Raw genomic sequence first — 23134 nt, 5'->3', positions numbered from 1 at the left:
AAGTCAATCAGAAGGTGAAGTTTAAACGATGGGCGATCTGAACTTTATGAGAGATCGAGTTTGGTTCTACATTTCAGAATAATTTGGAAACTCACGATCAGGCATATAAAATAGATTGTTCAGAATAAGAGCAACCCCTTTTAGAAGCCAACCAATGAAATCAATTTGTCCGCTTGGTGGAGAGCCCCGTCACATTGCATCGCCATAAGCATAAAACATTCAAACGATTTCCTTTACCCATTCCGTTCCGTTTCGCATTGAAACGCTCGATCGTTAACCGTTTGTCGCCATAAAACTCGGCTAAAATTCATTACACCGTTCGCTACGGAAACGTGTGGGAAATGGCTGGAATCCTTCGGGTAACAGCAAAATCCCGTTCGGTTCGATGCAATTAAAGGCCCTTCCCCTTGCCAGGTTGCGCTGTACCCGCCCGGGTCACTCCTCATCAGCGATAAAGATGTAATTAAAACAATCCCCGTACGAAGGCGGTTCATCCTACGCACAACAGCGCTTTTCGAGGACTGAGGACCCTCGGAAATGGTCGGTCGAGTCTGCTCCATAAAGAGAAGACACGGCAATGCGCTCGCCCGCCCAGGTGAAGGATGCGTGAAAATTGAAATGTTTTGTTGCCAACAAACAAAAAAAAAACAGCCGACTCGGTGCCTGTGCCCTGGAGCAATTAAGGTGTACCGACGAAAGGGGCGTAAGATTGGTACCAGTACGCCTTCTTCGGTCGTATGGTGATGAGATGCTGCCCGCGGATACAACGCGTGATACGCCCCAAGTACATGCGATCGCGACTGATCGTGTGTTTGTAAAGCGCATTTTTGCATTTAAACATTGCACCGATAGCGATCGGGCACGAATACGGGAGAGAGAGAGAGATGGGGAAGTGTGATCATTTTCTCTCTTTCTCTCTCTCTCTCTCTCTCTGTTGCACTCTTTTACTGATTGTTGTTGTAGATAAACCTGAACCCACCGTTGGATGTTAGAAAATGTAAATGGGTGGAAAAAACATGGGTGGTTTTGCATATTCCGTTCGAGGCGGTATTGCTTGTCAAAGGTGATCGTATTGTGTACTAACATTTGTAGAAGATGAAGAAAAAACAAGAAATAAAGAAAACACACTGGTTCCTTAAAATGCGAGCCTCTGAGAGCTGCTCTGAGATGACGGACGACAGAGATCTCTTCTTTCGAGAGTTTCGAAAAGGATCGCTTCAGCATGTCTAAGAATTTTTGATCAGGCCGGGCTGAATATTACAACTAGAACTTTAACCATCCCATGGACCTTCTTTGAAACTTTGCGAATGATAAGTTCATATATAAAAAACGGTTTTTCGTTTTCATCTCGTGTATGAAACAGTTCAATTTTGGCTGTCATTGATTACAAACACAAATAAAAAATTGGTGTGGGTTGTGTTTAAAACTATATTTTTTGTAAGTTGTAGATTATAAACGAATTTATTTATTTATGAGAAGAATGAGGACACGCATTTGGGCAAGACAGAGCTGACTGATGCGTTCGATTTTGCATGAAGAGCTGGATAACGAGCCGGCTTGTAAACCAATTTAATGATTTGACAGTCACAGTAGGCGCTAATTTGGGTTTTTGCAAGATTGAGCTACTTTGTGAAATTTCGATCTAAGAAAAATCGCTGCATATATATTTGCACGGTTAGATAAATTAAATGTAGAGAAGGATGCACGAAATTGCAACAGGATTTCGAAATTGGCCTAGGCGACCGCCTACTCCGCCTTTCGTTTGATCCGTCGCTGATACGAACAATTTGGCATAAGAGCAACGTAACGGAACGCATTAAGCCCTTATCGCGAGAAACCAAATTCGATAAAGCCACAACTAAAACAAAACATTTACCAGTGTACAGATAAAACAAGGCAACAAATTACAAAATCACTTAACTGTACTACACACAAACGGACGCATATCATTATCGCTTTTACCACCTGCACGCGCGTAGAAAGGATGCCGCTTACGCCCGGCGACCACAAAGCCACCGGCAGAGTACACCTATCGGTTGTACCGATATGTTTATTTACGGTACGGCAATCGCAAGCGAGTCGCCTATAATTATAACATTATTAAGATTTTATCACATTTTAAAATGTTGCATACGGTGGCACGGTTATCTGGCGTTATTAATCTGCACGCGAAGCAGAAATTATGTACCGACAGGATGAGTACATGCGCCCGCGTGGAGCGCTGTTTTTTTCCACTCATGTTCTTCGCCCGCTTGGGGCAACTGCTCGCGGACATCGGCATGCGTTCGGTGTTACTGAACGCATGTATAGATTAAAGAAATCGTTTATAAGAAACATTGAGGCAAGCCATACGCAACTTGAGGACCTTCAAGAGGGGGCTGTAGTAACAAACAAAAGTGAGTGAAATAATAAGTACGATTGAATTGTAACACCAAATCCGGTCGAGGATGGTCGGTAGTACTTGTTTTTGTTTTTTGGTCGGATTTTGCACCCATTGCAGCCATGTAAAAGCGTCCCGTATCTTAATCGAACATCCATTAGTGTCGGCTAGAGGTGAAAAATGACTGTTGGGACTGCATTGGGAGGAATAAAAACGCTCGAGCTCGCCACACAAAACAAATAAATAAAAAAGCGGTCAACATTGAGAGCGGGAAACGTGGCGAAAGGGCATGAATTGAATTGGCAGACGGGCGACGGGCGTTTCGATTCCGACCGGTAATTGGTGTCCAAGCGAGTCGTTGATAGTGATCGATTGAAGAAAAAAAAAACCCAGACGCGGTCTCTCCTACCATACCGAGGACCGCATAAAACCCAACGCATGATAAAAGAAGTGCCATTTATAATGCGGTTCGATGTGAGATCGATTTATTTTTTAAAAAATGCTACTGTTTTGCCACGCTGTAAAGAGTGGCCTTTTTGTGGGGTGATATAAAAATTCCAGGAACACAAGCAGTGAAAAGTCACGCGAAAATCTAATTGCCGAAAACAATCCACAAACACATTTCACGCCACATCACGAGCTTCATTTTGCCAAAAAATTAACATTGCAACAGCCCGGGGCAGTGGAAATGCGTGCACTTTGTTGTCAGCGGCAGACAGCGGCCACCGGTGAAATGAAAGTGAAAACTCCACGCATCCATATTGTGCCGCACGCAGGGAGAAACGGAACTTGTGCTACACTCGCGCACCCATTAATGCACCTTTTCACCCGGTCACGATCTCGATCTGCCGCGTGTGATCGTGTTGGTCAACATTTTGACGTACGCACGCGCTTTCGCGTACTTCCAGTTCCTGTGGCCAACGAGCGTTTCCTTTCGTACGCACAGCATGTGACCTCGGCCACTGCCACCTTTCCCCTCTTTCCCGCCACCGTTTTTGTCACAATCGAAATAAAAACTGACCACAGAATGCTTCAATCACGATGCGCGATCGGATGGAATTGTGGCACGGGGTTCGTCGCTTCGGTTGAAGTCTTTCGTTTCGTTGTGGAACGCCGCTTTGACCGCTGGGCCCGCAAATCCAGACCGAATCGTGCCGTGCGAGGATGATTAAATATTCTTACACGCCAAAAATGAAAACAGTGTCACCTTTGCTTTGGGGGGAGGGAGATGTCCACGTCACGGGATGTTCCGAATTCTGGGTGGGAATTGTAATAAAAACCGTTGCACACCGAACGGTCGGAGCTTAGTTTCGTTTGGTGCAGTTATCCTCGCGGTTGAACAGTGCGTGGACTTTTCGGACAATTTCTTTCCGTCTGTGGAGATGCATTCTAGTGCGTGGTGTGTGATTGTTGCCACCTTACTGCTGTGTGACGTTGCCGCACCAGATCCAGTGATCGGCAGTGGAAGTGTCTTCTCGGCTACTATCACGCGCGCTTTAGTGCCTCCGAAAAGGGATGCGCTGCTGCTGGGCACCCGATATGGGCCAGTGCTGCCAGAAATAATAGTGAACCGTGCACCGACGTCCACCGTTCCACCGCAACGGGATTCAGGTGACGCAGGGTCGGTGGGGTACAACTATGATGTGCCCGCAGCGGGATATCTTCCACCGGAGTCGGTTCCGTTCGCTGATGAACCTCCTGCACCGATTCCACCGTCGGTTGTGAACAACTACCTGCCTCCCGCGTCCCAAGACGAACCGTCCGCCGATGAGCCAGTGTTTCCACTGTCCCCTCCGCAAGTCATCGGGGACTATCTGCCACCCAATGAACCGCCGCAGCGAGATGAAGTGTTTGTGGTACCCACGGCGACCCCGACCGTTCCCGGCTACAACTATAACGCTCCAACGACGTCCACCTTCGCTCCGCTAGGCGATGAAGGGTTCGACGACGGAAATGACCCGGATGGTGGATATCGGTATGATCCACCGGCCAACATCTACATTCCACCTTCTTCCGGCGGCGTAGGACGTTCGCTACGAGACGATCCGACGAGCCTCAGAGCACCGATAAGATTGCAGCTGAACGAGCTCGCCTGTCTGCGCAACAGTGGCGGATACTTCCGGGCGTCGCTGACCGTTCAAAGTGCGATCGAAAGTGTCCCGCTGGTGGATGTCGAGAACGATGGCGGAGATCTCAGTGGGTGCGAGGTGCGACTCGATCAATCGCGACTATTGGTGGACATTGCGTGGCCCGACTTTGGCCGCTGTGGAGTGATACCGTGCGGCCAAACGCCTACCAGGGAGCTGTGTTTGCGGGTTCGCTTTCCCGCCATTGCCGGCATGCGAACGGCCGTCGATCCGGTGCTAACGCTACAGTGTCGCATACAGCAACGGATCGTCGCCAGGACACACTCGGTACGGCTCGGTGTGGCGGAGGATGTGCAAGCCCGTGCCGGAACCGGGACGGCTTTCGCTATCGGTGGTTCCCAACGACCGTTCAGATCGCAGCTGGGGATCTTTCGACGAACGAATGGTGGTGGTGGTGGTGCGTTTACCAGGGCTTTGCAGCCTGGAGGAGCGGTCATGCTGGGGGAGGAATTGATGCTGCGGACGCAGGTATCTGCAGGTGATGGTGCGTAAAATTTAGCTGACCTTGATGTTCTCATCAAGAGTGAGTTAGTGATGAGATGCTTGACTTTTTCCCAGGATGGAACTTCACGAGACTCTCCGAGGTAGTCATGCAACGGCTTTCACCCACCGGAACCGTACTCAACTCGGCCTCGCTCGTGAACACCAACGGATGTTTGAACCCACTGATGCGTGCCATCAGTCCCGTGGCGCCAGTGTTTGAGGCTCCGCTTGGGTATCGGTTAGGGTTTCGGGCGGCCATGTTCCAGGGAATGCGAAGCGGCGATGAGATGGTGCTGCGCGTACGGATTGTGGGATGTGTCGATCGACGGGAGTGTCTAGTGGTAAGAATCTAGCTTCATTTACTTCTACCGACAGAATGTCCTTCGCAGGCTATGGTTTATATGTAACATGTTGGATAATAATTCGATTCGAGATATTCTTAAAGTATTAACCAACATATCCCTCATCTGTTGTAGGACAATTGCCAAACAACTGCCCGTTCCAAACGAGACACCGAAAATCCCGCCACCGAAGGACACGAAGCGAATGGGACGACTCCAGCTTCCACTACCACCACTACGACACCATCACCTCCACTGGCCGAAACAGCATCGATCGCCTTCCGTATTATGCTCCCGCCCGAAGACGCTGCCTCTGCCGACCCTCAGGATAATCCAACCGCTGGCACGTCCCACTCACTGCTCTGGATCACCCTCGGCACGACGTCCACGATCGTGCTGATCGTCGTCGGTGTGGTAGCGCTGGTGCTACTCACATTGCGCCACAAACGTCGTCCCAATTACGATGAGTATCGAACGGATTAGAGTCTACCGGATTAAAGACGTGACGACGGTGTGTGCTTGGTGGTTGGGCTAACGCATTGCATGCCCGGTCGATGAATGAAAGCGAACGTGATGTGAATGGACGTGCCGGTGCTATTAGTTGATGCGCATTCTTCAGTTTCGCTTTTTTAATAAGGTTCGTCGCTTAAAGAGCGTGTGCGCGAGTGAGAGAGTGCTGAAAAGACGAATGAAGCGACGAACCTCGATCGCTTGGGATTTGTGGAGAGAACGTGAAAAAAGTTGCCATTCGCCACCGTGAAACGGGTAGCTGTTAAGTGAGTTATTAAAGTCACTCCGATGCCGCCACAAATGCGCATCACATATGAGCATCGGTAGCAAAAGGAGCGAACAAACGCAAGAAAAAAAAAATGCATCAGCAACAGAGACGTATAAAACTGACCACCGCGCTTCGCAGTTTTGAAGTTGCTTGTGTTTTGTGCCACTTGGCATATTGCTAAAAAAAAAGAAGCTAGAAGAGCTACGAAAAAAAAATTGATTCCATTCTCCAATAGCCATGACGAATCGAACGGTAGCAAACTGTAAGTAGATGGTGAGTGAGACAAGAAAAAAATCCCTCCCCCCCTCAAACACATAATACCAACTTGTGGCGTTGACTTAGTTGCAGACTGTGGGCATAAAAAAGGGACAGAAGGGCCCATGCGGCAAAGGCTTAATGAAATCCGCTGGGAATTCCTTCCACTGCGTCCGATCGTGCAGTTTTTGCTGAAACCACTGCATGGACGATCGTACCGAACTGCAATCCGAACTGCAACTGGATCGGTGACCGGCGGCTTACCGTCAGTGGAGTCGTGCGTGAAGCATTGACACGACCCGGCGGATGGCACATGAACAAACAAACAACAACAAAAAATGGTTATTTAATTAGGTTATTGTTGCCCAAGCAGCCCGCCCGGTGGGGTGGCTCAGTATTCGCGTATGATTAATTATTTATTGTAAATTATGAAACCGAAGGTGACAAGTTCTTTTGTGATCGTGTGGCAAGAGAGGAATGCGTTTGTGTGTGCAAATATGTAGCGAAGCTTATAGGGCTTATGCCGAGCGGTGTTATGTCGTGGTGCAATAAAATATATATATATGCGTGTGTATAATTAATGAAGTTGTTTCATGTGCAGTTTAAAAGGGCGTGAAAAGTTAAATATTGATGGATAGTAGGGAAACATCATTCGTTGTATTGCTATAACTCTTTGGGGGTTGAAGATCATAGTGAGAGAATTTAGATTTGTGATGTTCTTGGGTTTGATCATGTTAGACAGCATATTCTTCGATCTTGTCGATCTTGTCGGTGAGATCTTCGAGTAGTTTTCTTTTGTGCTGATACTCCTCGTTAGGTTCTTCATGTGATGCAGCATACTCTACGATCATGTCGATTTTCAAGCAGTTGATCTTTGGTGGAACTTGATTGAAATACTTTATTAAATCTGAGCTCCACAGAAATGAAACTGACATTGCTATTAACAGTACTACATCCTCTTCTTTTAATAATCCACTAGCTCCCAATTGAAATATGATTGCTTTTATAAGCGGCACATCCTTTCGGACATTCATAATAATCATCAGACACCAGGCATCTTGCTTTTCTAGCACCATTCATCTTGCTTACTTTCGGATGACAAACGTTCATGCCCGGTTAAGGAAGCAATTTATTTACGGCCTTTTCTTCTGCCTCCTGCATAGCATCCTATTGAGTGAAGGTATCTTTTACATCACCGCACGTAGACTGCCGCCAAAAAAAAAACAAAAAAATCCTCACAATGAGCGGTGAGGCTTTCGGGTGCATAAATTTATGCTAAAAGCATCATTATTATAAACACAAACGCAATATGCAGCAGAGCCAATGTATAAAAGCCACGCAGCTCCGCTGCGATGGAGGGTTGATAATTTTTCACAAGTTTATTAATTACAAAATCAAACAGCCGTCGCCATAAATCGTGCTGCCCGCTTATGAATAAATTATTGGTGGAGCGATCCCCCGTTCGTCTGCCATAACGGTACGGGCCCGTTGCCCGAATACATGTTGATGCGTTTCGCATGCTTATGCGGCTGGAGCATCATCGATCATGATCGGGAAGGGGATGGGGAACACAAAAATACCTATCAATAAAAATCACCCTCCCCCACACGTTCCAATAAATTTTGTCTACGGCACAGTGTTGAATGCGTCATCCGAAACCTTTAACACTTGTTTCGTTTTTTTTGGCCGGCTGAATGCTCACTAGCTTTTAAATTGCTTCCCCCAAAACCAATGGCCGGCGAATGGTGGTTTTGTTTTCGACGAACTCCAGTTTTGGCAGTTGCGATTGACGCGATTCCGGTTCGTATTTTTTTTTTGTTTTGTTTGGTGGTTGCCTCAACTTCCGATGGAGCTAAAAAAAAAAGGATAAAACTCACAGCTCCACTTTAACGACCTCAACGGATTTCCTTCATTTGCGTGGGGAAAGCAAAGAAAGGGACGAAGAAGAGCGGAACCGAAGAGGGTGACAGGGTGCAATCGATTCCGTGCAGTTGACAAACGGAATTGCAATGAATCGCGCACGCCACATGCCACCGGTGGGGAGGGCCGTGGATTCGGGTGCATTCGCCCTGCAACAGTTCGCATAACTTATGACGGTTGGCTGTCGTTGAGTAATGGGCTCGTTTCTATGATGACAAGCGCACACGCGTTAACAAACCCCGTTTTACACACAACGGCTACTCCTCCCCCCGGGGTGAGCAGTTGAAGGCAGTGGTGCTGCGGGATTGAATGGAAGTTTATAAATTATGTTTCTCGTCTCGCGTGCGTGTGCTCGACTCACTCTTCAAGCGCCGCGGTCCCGTTTTCCAGTAGCTGCATTTAGTCATCATTATGAGGAGAGGCTCCAAACGGTGTATATAAACGCAGAACTGCAGAAGGGCAGTCAATTAATGTACCAACTATTGAATCGATCCATTCCTCGCACGGTTACCAACCTGGGGTGGACAAACAGATGGATTTTTTAGAGAATCGCTAGTACATTATACAAATAACTCAGACGAGAGTGATTGGAAAAAGAGATCAGTTGGAATGAAGCTTGGGAAGTATTGGGTATTTATCTCAGAGCGGCTTCTCCATCAGAGGAAGCCACCCCTATTCAATCTCTCCAGGTCTTTCGTATAAAGGCAGCATTTTACCAAGCCAAGATTTGGGCCCAAGCCAAGCCAAGGGTTAACCGATCACCATGTCGTTGGTAACACTATTCTTTGTAACACATTGTAACACATGTAACACATACATTTGTAACGCTGTCAAAAGAACAATCAAGTTGTCGAATGTAACTATGCGTGTTATACGTTTCCATAACATTCCCATTCAATTCCCAGGATCAAATCGATTAATACTTATACACTTACGATAGTTAAATGACTCATTCATGTAAAAGAGGCGATTGAATTCAAATATATTGATGGGGAGTCTCTAATTTGGTAGATAATATTTTGCGGAGCAGAAAATGTGGCGATAGCCAAGTTGGCCATGCCAACCACCATCAATCAACCTGTCGGAAACTATATAATTTACCGCACAAGACATCTTTTCATACGCAGAAGTAGACGTTTGTAGACACCGGTCTGGGACCGATCACTCCACTGTCCACATTTGGCACCATCGCGGGTTCTCCTGGCCGCTACCGGGTGTAGTACATCCGAAGTACAACGAAAAACGCGACCCATAAAGCGGCAAATTATGAAATTAACGGCAACAAACTCATATCTTGTCCGATCGCACACGTCCATATTGGGACGTTCGGTCGTATCTCGTGGCTTGCGATGCCGATGCCTGGCACGGTTCCTAGTTCTAGGTTATGTTTGAATCCGAGCGTCACTCACAGCATCCGCTTTGGGCGACATCTAAACAAAGTGTTTCCCTCTTTCGTGCGATGGGCGATCGTGTCGCCGCGATAAGCAACCGCACACGAAAGCGAACGAAAGCCTCCGGGATATCGATTCTATTTACATCCGAAATGTACACATCTTGCCCTTACCCAACATGGCGTGCTGGAACTGGCGGTGGGTTTGGAGGACCCTCGCTAGTATGTTGTAAAGTACGCGAGAGTAGCTGCCGGTTACTTCGTTACGCTTCGTCACGCCGACTCTCTTTATGGTCCGGTGCATCGATTCCAACGCTCCGGGTGCAACTGTAGCAGTGCACTGGGCGCGTGTGTGGAGAGGGAATAATTTATTGCTTCTTTCACACGCTTGCAGGTGTCGTGTTTGTGCATGGGGCAGATTGTGACTGCAGATTTTTGAGGCCGAAGAATGGCAACCGCGAACCGGCGTCGGGTGGACGAAATTATCGGAAGGCAATCAAATTTATGTAGGCTTGACAATTTTGATTGATCTGTCCAGCCCGGTCCAGTGCGCAGAGATGCAGACCGTGCGGGGTAATATATAATTCCGTTCCGGTTTTAATTGTGGAGTTCCTGTCGCTGGCATCGCTGGCGGCATTTTGTCTGTGTGTTGCCATTTACAGCCAGCGCGCGTTGCGGTTGGTTTGTTGCGATGAAATCTGCACCCAGCGATATGACAGCTGACAGATGGACGGGGGCGAAAAGGGACGCAAAACGCGGTGTCTTCGGGGAGTTCGGTTCTTGGCCGCGGCCGTTAAATGGGCTTATCTTAAGCGCTCATGAGTTGTTGATGACCGGGACCGCTTATGTAGCGACATCGGTTCCATTCATGTCGGTGGCGTTTCTAATTGAACGGTAAGGATTTATGTTTGGCGAGATAACATCACACACACATATGACCTGTCGGTTGTAAGTGTGATACCCTCGGGTTGTACAAGTTGCACTTACGATAACATTCATTGTACTAACTATTCATTGTCTATAAACATTTTGTTTGCATTATTAACAAATAATTATGATTAGGAAAGATGTAGAAAGATCTAAAAAATTGTTTTGTCTGTTATTTTGGCAGAATTTCACGCAAAGATGACCCACATACAGCATAGATGAATAAGAAATATTGTTATAGTTTTAGTTATAGTTATAGTGTCCGCTTTATTGGATTCTCGAAGGGAACTGTAAATCGAACGGTGTTATGAATTCCACGAAATTATCTTTATTTATCTTTAATTTTCCCATTAATGTATGTTTAAACAATGAATGGTAATTTGGCACCGAACAATTCGACTAATGAGCTTAGAAAGTCTATTTGCATGCATGAACCGTACCTCCAAGCTTGTAATGTTTCATCGTCACTATTTATTAGAATGTAATCCCTTGCATACAACCCCCCTGGCTACACTACTTCCAATGCTTCCAAATGCCTATAATTAAGCTACTTTACATCACTAAACCAAAACCGATCGGCAGGTCCCTGCAATCCACCTGCCAGCCCCGATCGCCAAAGCAGCACCGAGTGCGTGTGCAGATGTAAATAAATCCCGTAGCCCGTAGTCCCGGTTGCGTGTCGCATGACCGGCGGGTAAATAAATTATTTACAACTCTTAATTGACTTAGCGGATAGTTGATGTAATTAAAATTAATTTATTACACACATACGCACACGTTCCCTTTTGCCGAGGTCCCTTTTTTGGGGAAGCGAGCGCCTTGGATCGCGTGACAGCGTACACAGCTTCTTGCGGTCTGTTCGCCGATGTCCCTGGAGACCTCATTGCCACCTTTGGGTTTGCGGTTGGAACGGGAAGTACATTCGGCGGAAAAAAACACGGCGCAAGATGCTCTACCGAGCTCCTCCGATGGAACTTTGTGTTATTGCTGCCACGAAAGGGACTGTACTGGGTAGTAACTCTCTGGAGTCGATCAAAGTTATGAACCGCAAGTAAATGACGGTCGATCGAGCTGATGAAGTTATGACCGCGGGAGATCTACCGTGAAGTTGGGTCTCACGCAGCCGGAAGACCGCCCCTAGAGAGAACGCCCAGCACGATGTCACCAAATGAGGTTGAAGCGCTTTTTTTTCGCGGCACGATTTGCCGATCGTTTCGGTTGGTAGGATGTAAGGTGGTACTTTTTTTTCGGCTCCTCACAGTCATCGAAACGGCCAACCGGTCAATTGACGCGATATAAATTAAACATGAGAAAATCGATATAAATTAAGCATCGCTCGACTGTCCGGCACGCTCGGCGGTGCTCCGGGCTTGGGCGGTGAGGTTTTCTCACGAAGATGGATGATCCTGAACCGATGACGGTTATGGAGAAATACCTCCAATGGATGGGATCGGTACGATCGGTACTTATGCGGAGTTGATTAGCGAGAAGTATGAAACAGCTGTTACAGATAAGGAGCGTATAAAAACGTTGCTTAGCCGTGTAATTAGTATGCTAGTGATTGAATAAATTCACCAGGAATGGAGTGCATGTTAAAAAGTCGTTTCGTAGGGTGTTTTTTTGTTGTTTAGTTTAATAATTATATCTTGTGCAGGGGCTCGTATGTTATTTGTATGACATATGTCTTGTCGAAAAACACAACCCTTAGACATCTTTCTTAAACATGGACATTGATATAGGTGATGACTACACTAATTCATAATTTCATTATTTCATAATTCATCATAATTTCATCCCAATTTCATTTTTATTGCTAGCCTTGGTACAACATTGAGAAACTGCTGTTTGGAGTCATCGTTCTCGGCTTGAATAATATTTATTTTTAAACGGAACGAATAGTTGATCCTAAGAATGAATATTAGGCGTAGCAAATAACAGTTTTTTTTCTTGTATCTCCTTATATGTAAACTGTCTATTTTTATCTAGCTTGCATATCCTTCGAACCAGCTCGTCACACCTCATTGGCCATCGATTATGAGGCATCCTCAAACTAACCGCATCAAACAGATGATTTGTGCGGATGGGAGCCTCTAATTGACACCTTTTGCAACACGACATCATCACCAGCACCGCGGCCACTCAAACGGGTCCGTACGATTGGCACCTCCTTGGCCAGCATACAATTTTACGATCTCCGCTGGTGTACGTCAGCTGCCTCTCGCGAGTATGGCCATTAGGTGCAATTTTCTTAAACGTGCTAATAATGCTTCGCGCGTCGGCAATTTCGAATATACGCACGCGTGCTCACACCCGCGATCCGGGACCCAGTAATCAAATAAAGTAATTATAGATCAATAATTTTTTACGACACTTTAAAGATCACGTGTGCGGTGCGGTAAGGGTTTCGGGTGGGCCTGCTGTGGTCATCGAAATTATTGATTCTCAAACCGCGTACTTTGAGGAGCGGCAATATTGTGGCCAAATGCGGCACAGCGAGGATGATCGTCGAGCATCTTTTGCGGAGTCGGGTCGGGTTGATTGGAAGGACATCTTAGAGAGCGTGCGAGCGCGTGTGTGTGTGTACTGGACAGCTTTAGCGACACGGTTACGCTAGCGTATAATTAAGGCGTCTGTAGGAAAATTGGTTTCTGATTGCTACCCTTGGATCGGGTGGGCTTGTTACGATGACGGGAAGCGAGAAGCCGATGCAGAAGGAGCGAAAAAAAAATGGACATTTCCTTTAACAGCGTTCACGGCAAACGGTTAATTAGCGGAGAAATGTTTGCGCCAAGCAAATGGGTAGGGGGACATATGTTGCGAAGCATAAAATGTATTATTTCAAGTTGGGGTTGTTTAAATAGTTTATCGATTGGTCGATGGAGAACACATTTTCCAATATTCATAGGGAAGATAATTCTACATTAGAAATTTAGTTATTGAATAACAGGTGAAGAAGTTCAGATAGAATCGCGATTATGGAACTGAAAATAGATAGTTTAAATGTCAAATAAGTTGTATGATTATTTTAAAGACTAAAATTATTATCTTTTAAAATACTAGTTGCTCACAGCAGGAAAGAAACTATTGGATCCACCCTTAAGCTCAACGACAAGAAACAAACCACAATCCCGCTTCTAGAATGTCCCCGGCAGCCCCTCGCGCACGACCACACCAAGCAATCATCTCGTTTAATCGTTCGACGGATTCGTCGCAAATGATATGTTGCGGAAGATGGTCGTGTCGTTGGCCAGGGCAAAAGTGCCAATTGATAAGTTATGTTTCGCGAAAAGGAGCATCGTCCTCACCAAGCCCCCCCCCCCGCCCCCCACCCCACACGCACACACACAGTTCTGGATGATTATAATTTCATTAGTCGATCGAGGTGCAGGAGCATGAAGCAGAGAAGCGGTCCCGGGGCGGGCGAAATTGGTATTTGATTCCACGCGTTTCGAAGACGGTTTGGTTTCAGCGGCCTCGAGTTAATTGATTTTGCAACGTATCGCATGCAGTTGGAATTAGTTAAGCGGGACGGGTACGTCCTGGGTGGATTAAAGCAACGACGTGGTCACCGTACAAAGAAAGGCCGTTTTGCAACATCGCGCTAAAGGTACGTTTTACGCTATGCTTGAATCGCACAATTACACGCCATTTAAACGCTTATCACTCGAACCTGGGCCGGTGCAAGGAGAAGGAATTCCTTACCCCCTTTCTCCAACTCCCCCCTCCCCCCGGCCAACTCATCATCCGAAGGTATCATCCTTGGGCTGATGGCACGCAATGTACACCGGCCAGCGAGTGGCGAATACGAAATGAGACTGAGTTCTGCAAACGTGGCCATGGCCATGGGGAGTAAGGGTACCTATCGGCAATGGGGCCGGCCCGTCCTTGGGGTCTTGCTTTATGGGCTTAAAAATGTGCAACTTGAAATAAAAAGGACTGATAGGCGTTGCGAGCTGTGGATGCCACTGGTGTAATTTATGGCACGTATGTGCTAGATGACATTGTACGTCGTGCTTGTTACGCTGATTAGCTATGAAGTTGCCCATTTGCAATGTTGTACTACTTTTAAAGACAGTTTTTAGCAATTGGTTGGCCATTGCGCGACGAGTTTTGAAATTTATTTTTCTATAAGAAAGAGAACATATTTAATTCGTCACAATGGCTTCCAAGTAGAAAGCATTAGTACGGAAAAAACATGCCAATTAAAACAAAATTACTCTTCGGATGAAAATTCTTTAAATAAAAATCCCGACTGACTTCACCCCTAATCGATTGCCTCAGAGCGAATGTAGATATGCAAAGCGTCTCACCGCATCATCCCCGAAACCTTAATTCCTCCATCAATGATGCATGCGCAAATCATCGAAATTTAATGATATAATTTCATGCTGACCGACCAACCCTTTCCATCGACCGATCCCCTCCGCCGCTCCAATCGGAAAGAATCGTCAAATGGCACCAACCAGCGGGAAACGGCTTTTCGAGTGCTGGTCCAACCGTAGTACCCCGTCGTTCCGTTTGTTTCTGACCGTAATCGAATTAAAAAACATAAAACACCGGCACGGCGAATGGATTCGCGGATGTCGCCTGTTGATCGTGATAATTGACACAATGATCATTCGGTTAAATATTTAATTGGTACCAATTACAAACGTTTTAAGGCCGTGATTATTTAATTTGCCACCGAACGCTGTACCGCGTACGGGATGGTAAAGTATACTGTGGTGCTGCAATCGGGCGGTAGCTGTATCATTTTACGTACAAAAATCGGTAGAAGTCGATCCAGAACTTCGAATGTTCGAAACGCAGTAGGCTTTAAATGGTACCACACGGTGATCCACCGATGAGTGTGACGGGTCAGTTGGTTCACATGCCTCCCCCTCCCCCGTTTGGTGTATGTGGTTAGTAATTTGATTATTTTTGTGATAATTTGTTTTTCACCTTCCGGTTGCCACCTGCCCATCAGCACCATCCGCACTTGGCTGCGAGTCAAATCCTCGCAACCATTACGTGACTGTGGCTTTTAATATTTAAACTCGATTTTCAACCCCAAATTGAACTGTTTAACACCTGCATCCGCTGCGATTTGTATCGATGCACCAGTCCTGTGTTGATTCTGTTTGCTATCTCTGCCATGTTTAGACTCAGTCGGTTAGTATCCGGCACGGCGCAATTATAAACCTTCACTCACTCATGATATCCGAAAGCCACAACTAAACAGTTTTATTCGAATGCGAATAATGCGCTCTCATTTTTCGTTTATCCTTTCGTTCCGTACTCTACCGTACATGAGTGAGTGCATTGTTCTTTAAATAGTCAAACAGCCTGTAGTATTAGGCAAAAAAGTACATCAAAAATACATAATTCATTCCGCATCGTATGGCGAATGAGAATGATTCTCATATGGGGAGGGTTATTTTTCATTTCAATTAAAATGGAGGCAGGGTCCAATTTTCCATCTCGGATCGATTTTTGGGCTGTCCGATATATTTGCCGATCCATATTGCCAAACCCCGGCACTATCTGTTAATTGGACGTCTATAATCGGATCGGCAGGCGAAAGCGCATTTTAGCCCGCGAGGGACATACAAACTGCAGTGGATGCGGTCAACTATGGCGATGGAACCGTGAGGGAGGGGATTGAAGAGAATGCATTCTGTGGCTCCATTACTATAGCGGATTTTATAGCGCAGTCTTCCATACTGGATGTGGCGTTTTACCGAAACTAATAGATTTGCGCTCTGTATGACAATGTATTACGGGGGAAAATAAATATTTTGTTGGATTAAAATGGTAGCTTCGCTCTAATAAAGCCAGTTAGCACAACAGTCAGCACAACACATATTCAACACAAAGGCAGCATAATGCATACTCAGCATAAAACATAGCGCAACGTATATTCCTACAGCAATGATCGCACTTCATAAACAGATCGCGTTTCGTAAACAGATTGCGCCGCAGCGTAAACAAATTCCCGTGCAGCGTTACATCGAACAAAGAGCATAATCGCGTTGACACCAAGAGAGCTGACAACGCGCATTCAACATAAACATCCGTTTCCAAGATCAACCGGCATCCACGCAAAACAAAGCAAAGGCAACATAGTTCCAGTTGAGCATTCAGACGAGGCAGTTCTAGTTAAGCAGCCAACCAGTGCAGGTCTGGTTAGGAACTCAATAGTGTTAAGACTTAGTTTTAAGTTTTAGTTAATAAAAACATATTTTTTTATGGCCAAACCGGCCATGTAAAAATTAACTAGCCCGTTTTGGTTATTACAATTTTGCCAACGACTCGACCGATAGTGCGATACGAACGATGCGAGCGATGATGTTGATCGATGTGCGTTTGCAATGCAAATACGTTGCATGCTGCGTACCGTGAGTTCATTTCAACTGACCATGTAACCTTCCCTTGAGGAGTCACACATTGTGTGAGTTGCGTTTTAATTATTCCAACACATCTCTGCCATCAACATCATCATCATCATCTGGCGACGATGGGAGGCCCACGTGGACACTCCGGTAAAAGTTGCTCTAAATTGGATTGTTCGCAATGGGCCGGGACCATCGTACACATCGTCTGTCCATCAAAGCTGGATGTAATTCAATTACAAGTGATTTTTCCGTGGACAAGTGAATCTTGCTATCAGATGAATGATGGATTAAAGTGATCTTGGGAAAATGGACAAAGTTTTTAATTAATTTCAGTTTGGGTTTCCTGTAAGTTTCATCTGTGAATGATTAAAATATCTTTAGCATACTGTGAACAGAACGATACAATATCGCTTTTTCTGCATATTCTGAGCTCAAACCACAGCTTAGCGAATCAAACCTTCTGTTCTTGGAATTCACAATTACAACCATTTTACATTGCTAATGATAGAAGTTTTTTTTTTTTTCATTGGAAAGTGTAATCGTTTCGTTCATTGAAATCATAATTCTGACATGAAACAGAATTCAACCACATCGGATTTAGCATATTGGAACCAGATAAAATGTTTCTTCTTCGAAATGAGTCTCCGTGCGGATGTTCCAGCGAACGAGCGAACGAGCGAATGGGGTTTCACATTCAATGTGCATGCATCAGGCGCTCCATTTTCAGAAATAGATGCGAATTGTCATTACTCATCAGATCCACCCCGTTGTTGCCCTCCCCGGCACTTGCCCTCTTTACACCCCGATAAAAACAACAGCCATGCGGGGTGTCGTTCTCGGTAGTCAACTGTCGACAGCGTGCCGTTTGAAGTTGACTCGAACGTTACAAACCCCCCACCTCGCCATGGATGCAGGTCAACGATAGTGGTAGTTTTTGGAGCATGAGAAACGGGACCTGTATGAGCAGCCAAGCGCTTCCATAAGGACGGGCGAGGATAATGACCCGTCAAATTACCCTCTGGCCGGGAATGTGTTTTCGATTGGTGGTTGAAATTACCCGAATATGAAAAAAAACGACGCCCAGCACGAGATAACAAGAAAGCATAAAAATCCATATGTTAATGACGGCTAGATAAGTGTGGTGACCACGCTGGTACGGTGCCACCGTGCGGTACAGTTTATTGCACTGTCCTAGGGTCAATTCGTTTATAAAGCGATAATTCGAACGATAATTTGTGTACGGCTCATAAATTTACGGTTTAACTTCTGTTGCGACCTTGCGATGATGGGTGGCGCACACACCCATCTACGTGTGCGTGCCTTATGCTGTCCCGGTTGCATTACAGAACCCGTCCCACGCTGTGTGACTTACGCCGGGGCACACCGGGGCTCGGGAGCGTTTTCTTTCGCGTTGTTTGTTTTGGGTTTGGGTCCAAAACGGGAAAGATAAATTTGTTCTCGTATCACCGGTGAACGGAAAAGTAAAAAACCCCGCACGGTATGTGTCCCGCTGTGAGAAAGCTACAAAAACTTCGCCAACTTTACCGGTCCGACTCTCGGCAAGGGATATGTAATGATAATTGTACGAAAAATCGAAATCCCAACCAACCGAACGTTGGTGTTTACTCGCTGCTTACAGATATGTTTCCAACACCGCAACTATCGAACCACGGCTGTATCGGATGTTTACGTGATACAAATAATTAAAACATGCTCGGAGGTAAGGGAAACCGAAATCGTTCCAGTACGCAGCAGTCAGCAGAGGTCAGTAGGTTGTGGTGTGTAGTGTAATTTGGGAATGCAAAAATTCCTGCACCCAACCAACCGTGACCGTGCGTAAGTGTGTGGGCAAACAAATGGTGAACAACGCACGGATGGAAGAAAGAGTTATGGATATTATGGCATTATGGCTGGCCAGGTAAGTGGATGACAAATTTGTTTACTAATCATCATCGTTGCTCATTACTTCCTACTCATGAATGTAATTATGAAGCGTGCCACCTTGACAGAGGGGGGCCATCCGGTAAAGGCTGATAGAAATGTCAAGAAGACGTTGAAAGATGACAGAAATGGTTGGAATGTCTACGAATGAGTTTCATCTTGACCCAATCTAGGAATATCAATCTCTCTCTTGTCCTTTAATGTTATTTATGGCTAAATAAAGTGTCCTCTGTATTGTATTCTTATAAGTTTGTTCAAAATTATTCAGAATAACATCAGATGTCAAAGTATGCAAGGCAAAAGATCTGATAATACTTAAGCTACAGTCTCTAAAAACGAAAGCTATGTATTTAAAATGTAATATTTAAGTACTATTTATGCGAAAAAGTGAACTGGGATCCACTACAAATTGTATATTTTTAGTTGTTGAGATGAATCCAAAAGAATACCAGCCGTTTCCTCCAAACTCAACCCCGTGCTAATTCTTCACCCGTAAAGCACTATCACACCCTTGTGGGATTGACCCATTTATACCGTTTGGATTGAAAATCAACAGGAAGGAATATTTAAAATTGAATTTAAATACCATTAGCGACTCATGGGCCCGATTTTACTTGTGCTGCATACTCTCCACGACGATTGTTCTTAATGACGTCAATCGGAGAGCCGGCATACGGTGTCTGGGATCTTCCCGACCTAGCGTTATCTGGTTCAAGATAAACTAGCTTGAATGTTACGCTTACACTCCAAAATCAAAAGCAACCAAATCGATTGTATGCAAAGGAGGCACGGTGTTTTTCGGAATAATTTGTTGAATTTGTACCGCGCAGAACCTTCCCCCAGAAGCCGGATGAAGGAATTGGATAGAACTTCTTACGTCACAGCCCTCTAGAGGGGGCCCGAACGTCGAGCGAAACCGGTTCCAGTTCCAGCGCCGTGTGGACAGATCAGAAACCTTATTGTCATAAATTTCTCAGCTGTGTCCTTGGTGGCAGATCGTAAGACTGTTTTTTTATGTTGGTAAATTTATTGCTAGCTTTGAGGCGATCTACGAATGGACGATTGAATTGGGCGGGTTTGTGATGGGCCCAACCGTGGATCTCTCATCCGGTTGTTGATGATGGTCTGGGTAAGGCAAATAAAGTGTACAAGCGTAATGATGATCAGCCTGTGACATGCTTGACTGTGTAACGCGGCTGGTAGAGACTTCAGAATCACGTCATCTTACCGATGCTTTATGTTTCATCGCTCGATCGCGTTGTCTACGGAAGACGTGAGCCGATTCCGGTGTGCCACACGATCGATCATCATCGGTGTGGACCAATCGATCCGGCGAAGGTTCAACCTGTTTGTAACGGGGTGCATCACACGCAGGCTATGCGAGCACATCCAAATTATGGCAAATTATTTTAGATTATAATGCTAATTGCACTCGGAATCACCACGCGGTGGCCCTGGTGATAATCGAGTTGGCGCTCGCATGAGTGGATCGATGGAGGCCCTATCCTTCCAGCACTTACCGACCGCTGGAAGATGTGCTGGATTTATATTGTGTATAAATCATCACCATAATGACACCTGCAGCAATAACGCCACACCGCTGTTGAGTTAGGTCAATGATGAGCGCACACATTACGGTGACGGGTGTTGAACGATGGGAAGATTGTTCTTTAACGAGCGATCTGCTCCCGCTCCGAGCAGACGTCGCTCGTACGGAATGTGAAAACCCTGGCATCGAATCTCGGAGTGTGTCAATTGTGCGATTTGTCTTGCACCGTGCATCGTAATCGTTTGCTGATGCTGAAGGTTAACTACGCGCAGAGAAGATGGTACACACCTTCATGCGCCACTCGTTGACAGTGGAAGAATTATATTTAATTATAACATTTTTCATAACCATTTACTATAATTTAATTACATGCAAATACCTATCATTACGCATGTAAATTGTGGGACATGTTGAGATTCATCGCTGATGGGGAGTAGTTGTGATTTACAATGTTGTTCCGTACAGCGCGCGCAGGAAATATCTATCATCAGGCAGAACCGTTTCCGTTTCAGAAAGATGTTCCTTTGAAGAGTGCAAAGTCTTTAAATTCTTGGCGAAACTTAACTGCTGTTTCGGACCCGGACGATGTTCCATTCACGATTGATTCGTTTGCCGATTGGTTCGAAGAATTCCTTGGTGCTTCTGTTGGTGGGTCTGTTTCGGCACGAATCTGTTGAAATCTTGAATGGCTATGGTGATAAATCCGGAGGATACTTTCCATCTTGAGGTTCAGTTGATGTGCTTTCCAGGGGATTGAACAGTTTTGGATGAAAGATGATTTTGGATGCCATAATTTGTCAAGGCCTACTTCGTGTAGTATGGCGGTAATTTTCAGATGTCATCAGAAACGAATTTATACTACTACAGTTGAAGAGTTGAAGTTGATTTTACGGTAAGTAAATTCTCATCTGATGAAAAATGTTTCCACGTTATAAAATTATTGTGAATATCTTAGTAGATCGGTAAAGATTTATCATCATTACATAAAATCAGCCAACGGAGTTTGCTCATTTTATAGTAATTAATTAACTGCATTGCTATTTTTGACAATTTGTGACATTTTCTTAAATTCCCGCAGAGTAGCTCCATGTGGTCTTTGTCCACTTGGTCGAGAAAGGAAACCCACAAACAGCACACAATGTCCAACACAACCGATCAACCAATTCATCGCACCCCGTTGCTGGACCAACATGGTACGATGAAAACGCCCGGAAGGTAAGCCGATAAATTAAACTACCGATAAACACGGTCATCGTATGTCCCGAAAAGAATGTCCCGAAAGCGTTTAACTGCATTTCGGGGTGCTTTACCGAGGGCAAAGAATTAAGGAAAAGGCCAAGAAACAGGTTTTCGCCAAGAAGGGTGCACTGCCGTGCTTGATAGTAAATGGGGAGGGTTTTCTGTTTCCTAAGACGGCTAAACGAGGGAATCCTCGGTACCCGGGGTGATTTACTCTTAATTGCTTTACCCCTTCATGGTACGTATTAATCGAAACGGAGAAGTAAGATTCCTTGTTCCCACCGTAACATCGAATATCGCACGGAATCGATTGCGTGCTGGTTGAGGCCCGCTGCTCGACGGATAAGACGCCCAAGCGTACACCAAGTGTGCGCCCGGCATGGCCCGTTTGGGGCGGAAATTTATGGACACACGGCATTAATTTCGATGCCGTTGCAGTTGCCAATGCAGCTGCATCACCATTGTAGCACGGAGTATAAAGGAGCAAATCCCGAACCGTCTACACGTGTGTGTGTGCGTGCGTGTGCGTAAGGTAAAAGATTCGCTCTGGGCGTAAACAGAGCCGAACAATGAAGCTATTTTACCGAGCATAATATTTACCTTATCCTTATCGGCTTTCGTTTATGAAACGTATGATTTTATTAAACGTATCCTGCTGCTGGACACGATGGATCGATGCGGTGTACCAGCGGACCGGTTGGTAGATGATTGTCGAGAGAGATAGAGAGGCCGAGGTGGGTTCGCGCACTGGAGTAATTCAGATTGTGGAGAAGATAAAATGGACAAGAAAGGTTCATCAATAACTCGGCCAATATGTTCGAGATGTTTACTTTGCGTGTTAATATGGTTCCATTATGAGATGATGATCCATTGCCGGTCTACAGCGGGTCTGCAGCAAGTAAATAGCGCTTTGCGATTATTTATGGTGAAAGCGTATGTACTAGTGCATAGTTTAGATGGTGAATTTGATATTTTATGTTAGTAGCCGTGTTTATAGATTAATGTCCCAAGATGGAACGATATCATTATTAGGCAGTGATAGTTTGAGGTTGAATCTAATAACGATCTTTATCTTTGCGATTGATTTGTTAAGTGATGATTTAGTAATTTTATACCACAGCGGCCAGGTAACATAATGGTAGTGGCGCTGGTCTTCCGAACGGATTGGACCAAAATTCCATCCGGACCAATCCCCCGTAGCAAGGTAAAATAAGTCTAGTAAGCCAGATACGGCAGACATGACCCCTCCTAGTAGGTTGTTATGCCAAGAAGAAAGATAGTAAAACACAACAAAATATGTACTTATGCTTAGAGCATCTTGTTAGTCCTTAAAAGTTATGTTTTTAAAGTATCTTCGATAGAAGCTGTACACCAAAGATTGCATTATATCGGTTTGCAATTATGTCACAA

General features: G+C 45.4%; 2 protein-coding genes across 2 annotated transcripts in view; one reads left to right on the top strand and one right to left on the bottom strand.

Annotated features, from left to right (window-relative positions):
- LOC128300605 (bcl-2-related ovarian killer protein-like) overlaps positions 1 to 23134 on the bottom strand; it is a 30899-nt gene that overhangs the window by 2870 nt on the left and 4895 nt on the right. The window lies entirely within an intron of this gene.
- Positions 3763 to 5834, top strand: LOC128296994 (uncharacterized). Its single transcript, XM_053032531.1, has 3 exons — positions 3763 to 5011; positions 5086 to 5351; positions 5487 to 5834. Exons 1-3 carry the CDS (start codon positions 3763 to 3765, stop codon positions 5832 to 5834), a joined length of 1863 nt encoding a protein of 620 aa, XP_052888491.1.

Source organism: Anopheles moucheti, chromosome 2, assembly GCF_943734755.1.
Source record: "Anopheles moucheti chromosome 2, idAnoMoucSN_F20_07, whole genome shotgun sequence".
Taxonomy (NCBI): Eukaryota; Metazoa; Arthropoda; class Insecta; order Diptera; family Culicidae; genus Anopheles; species Anopheles moucheti.
This window is presented reverse-complemented; position numbering and strand designations above follow the sequence as displayed.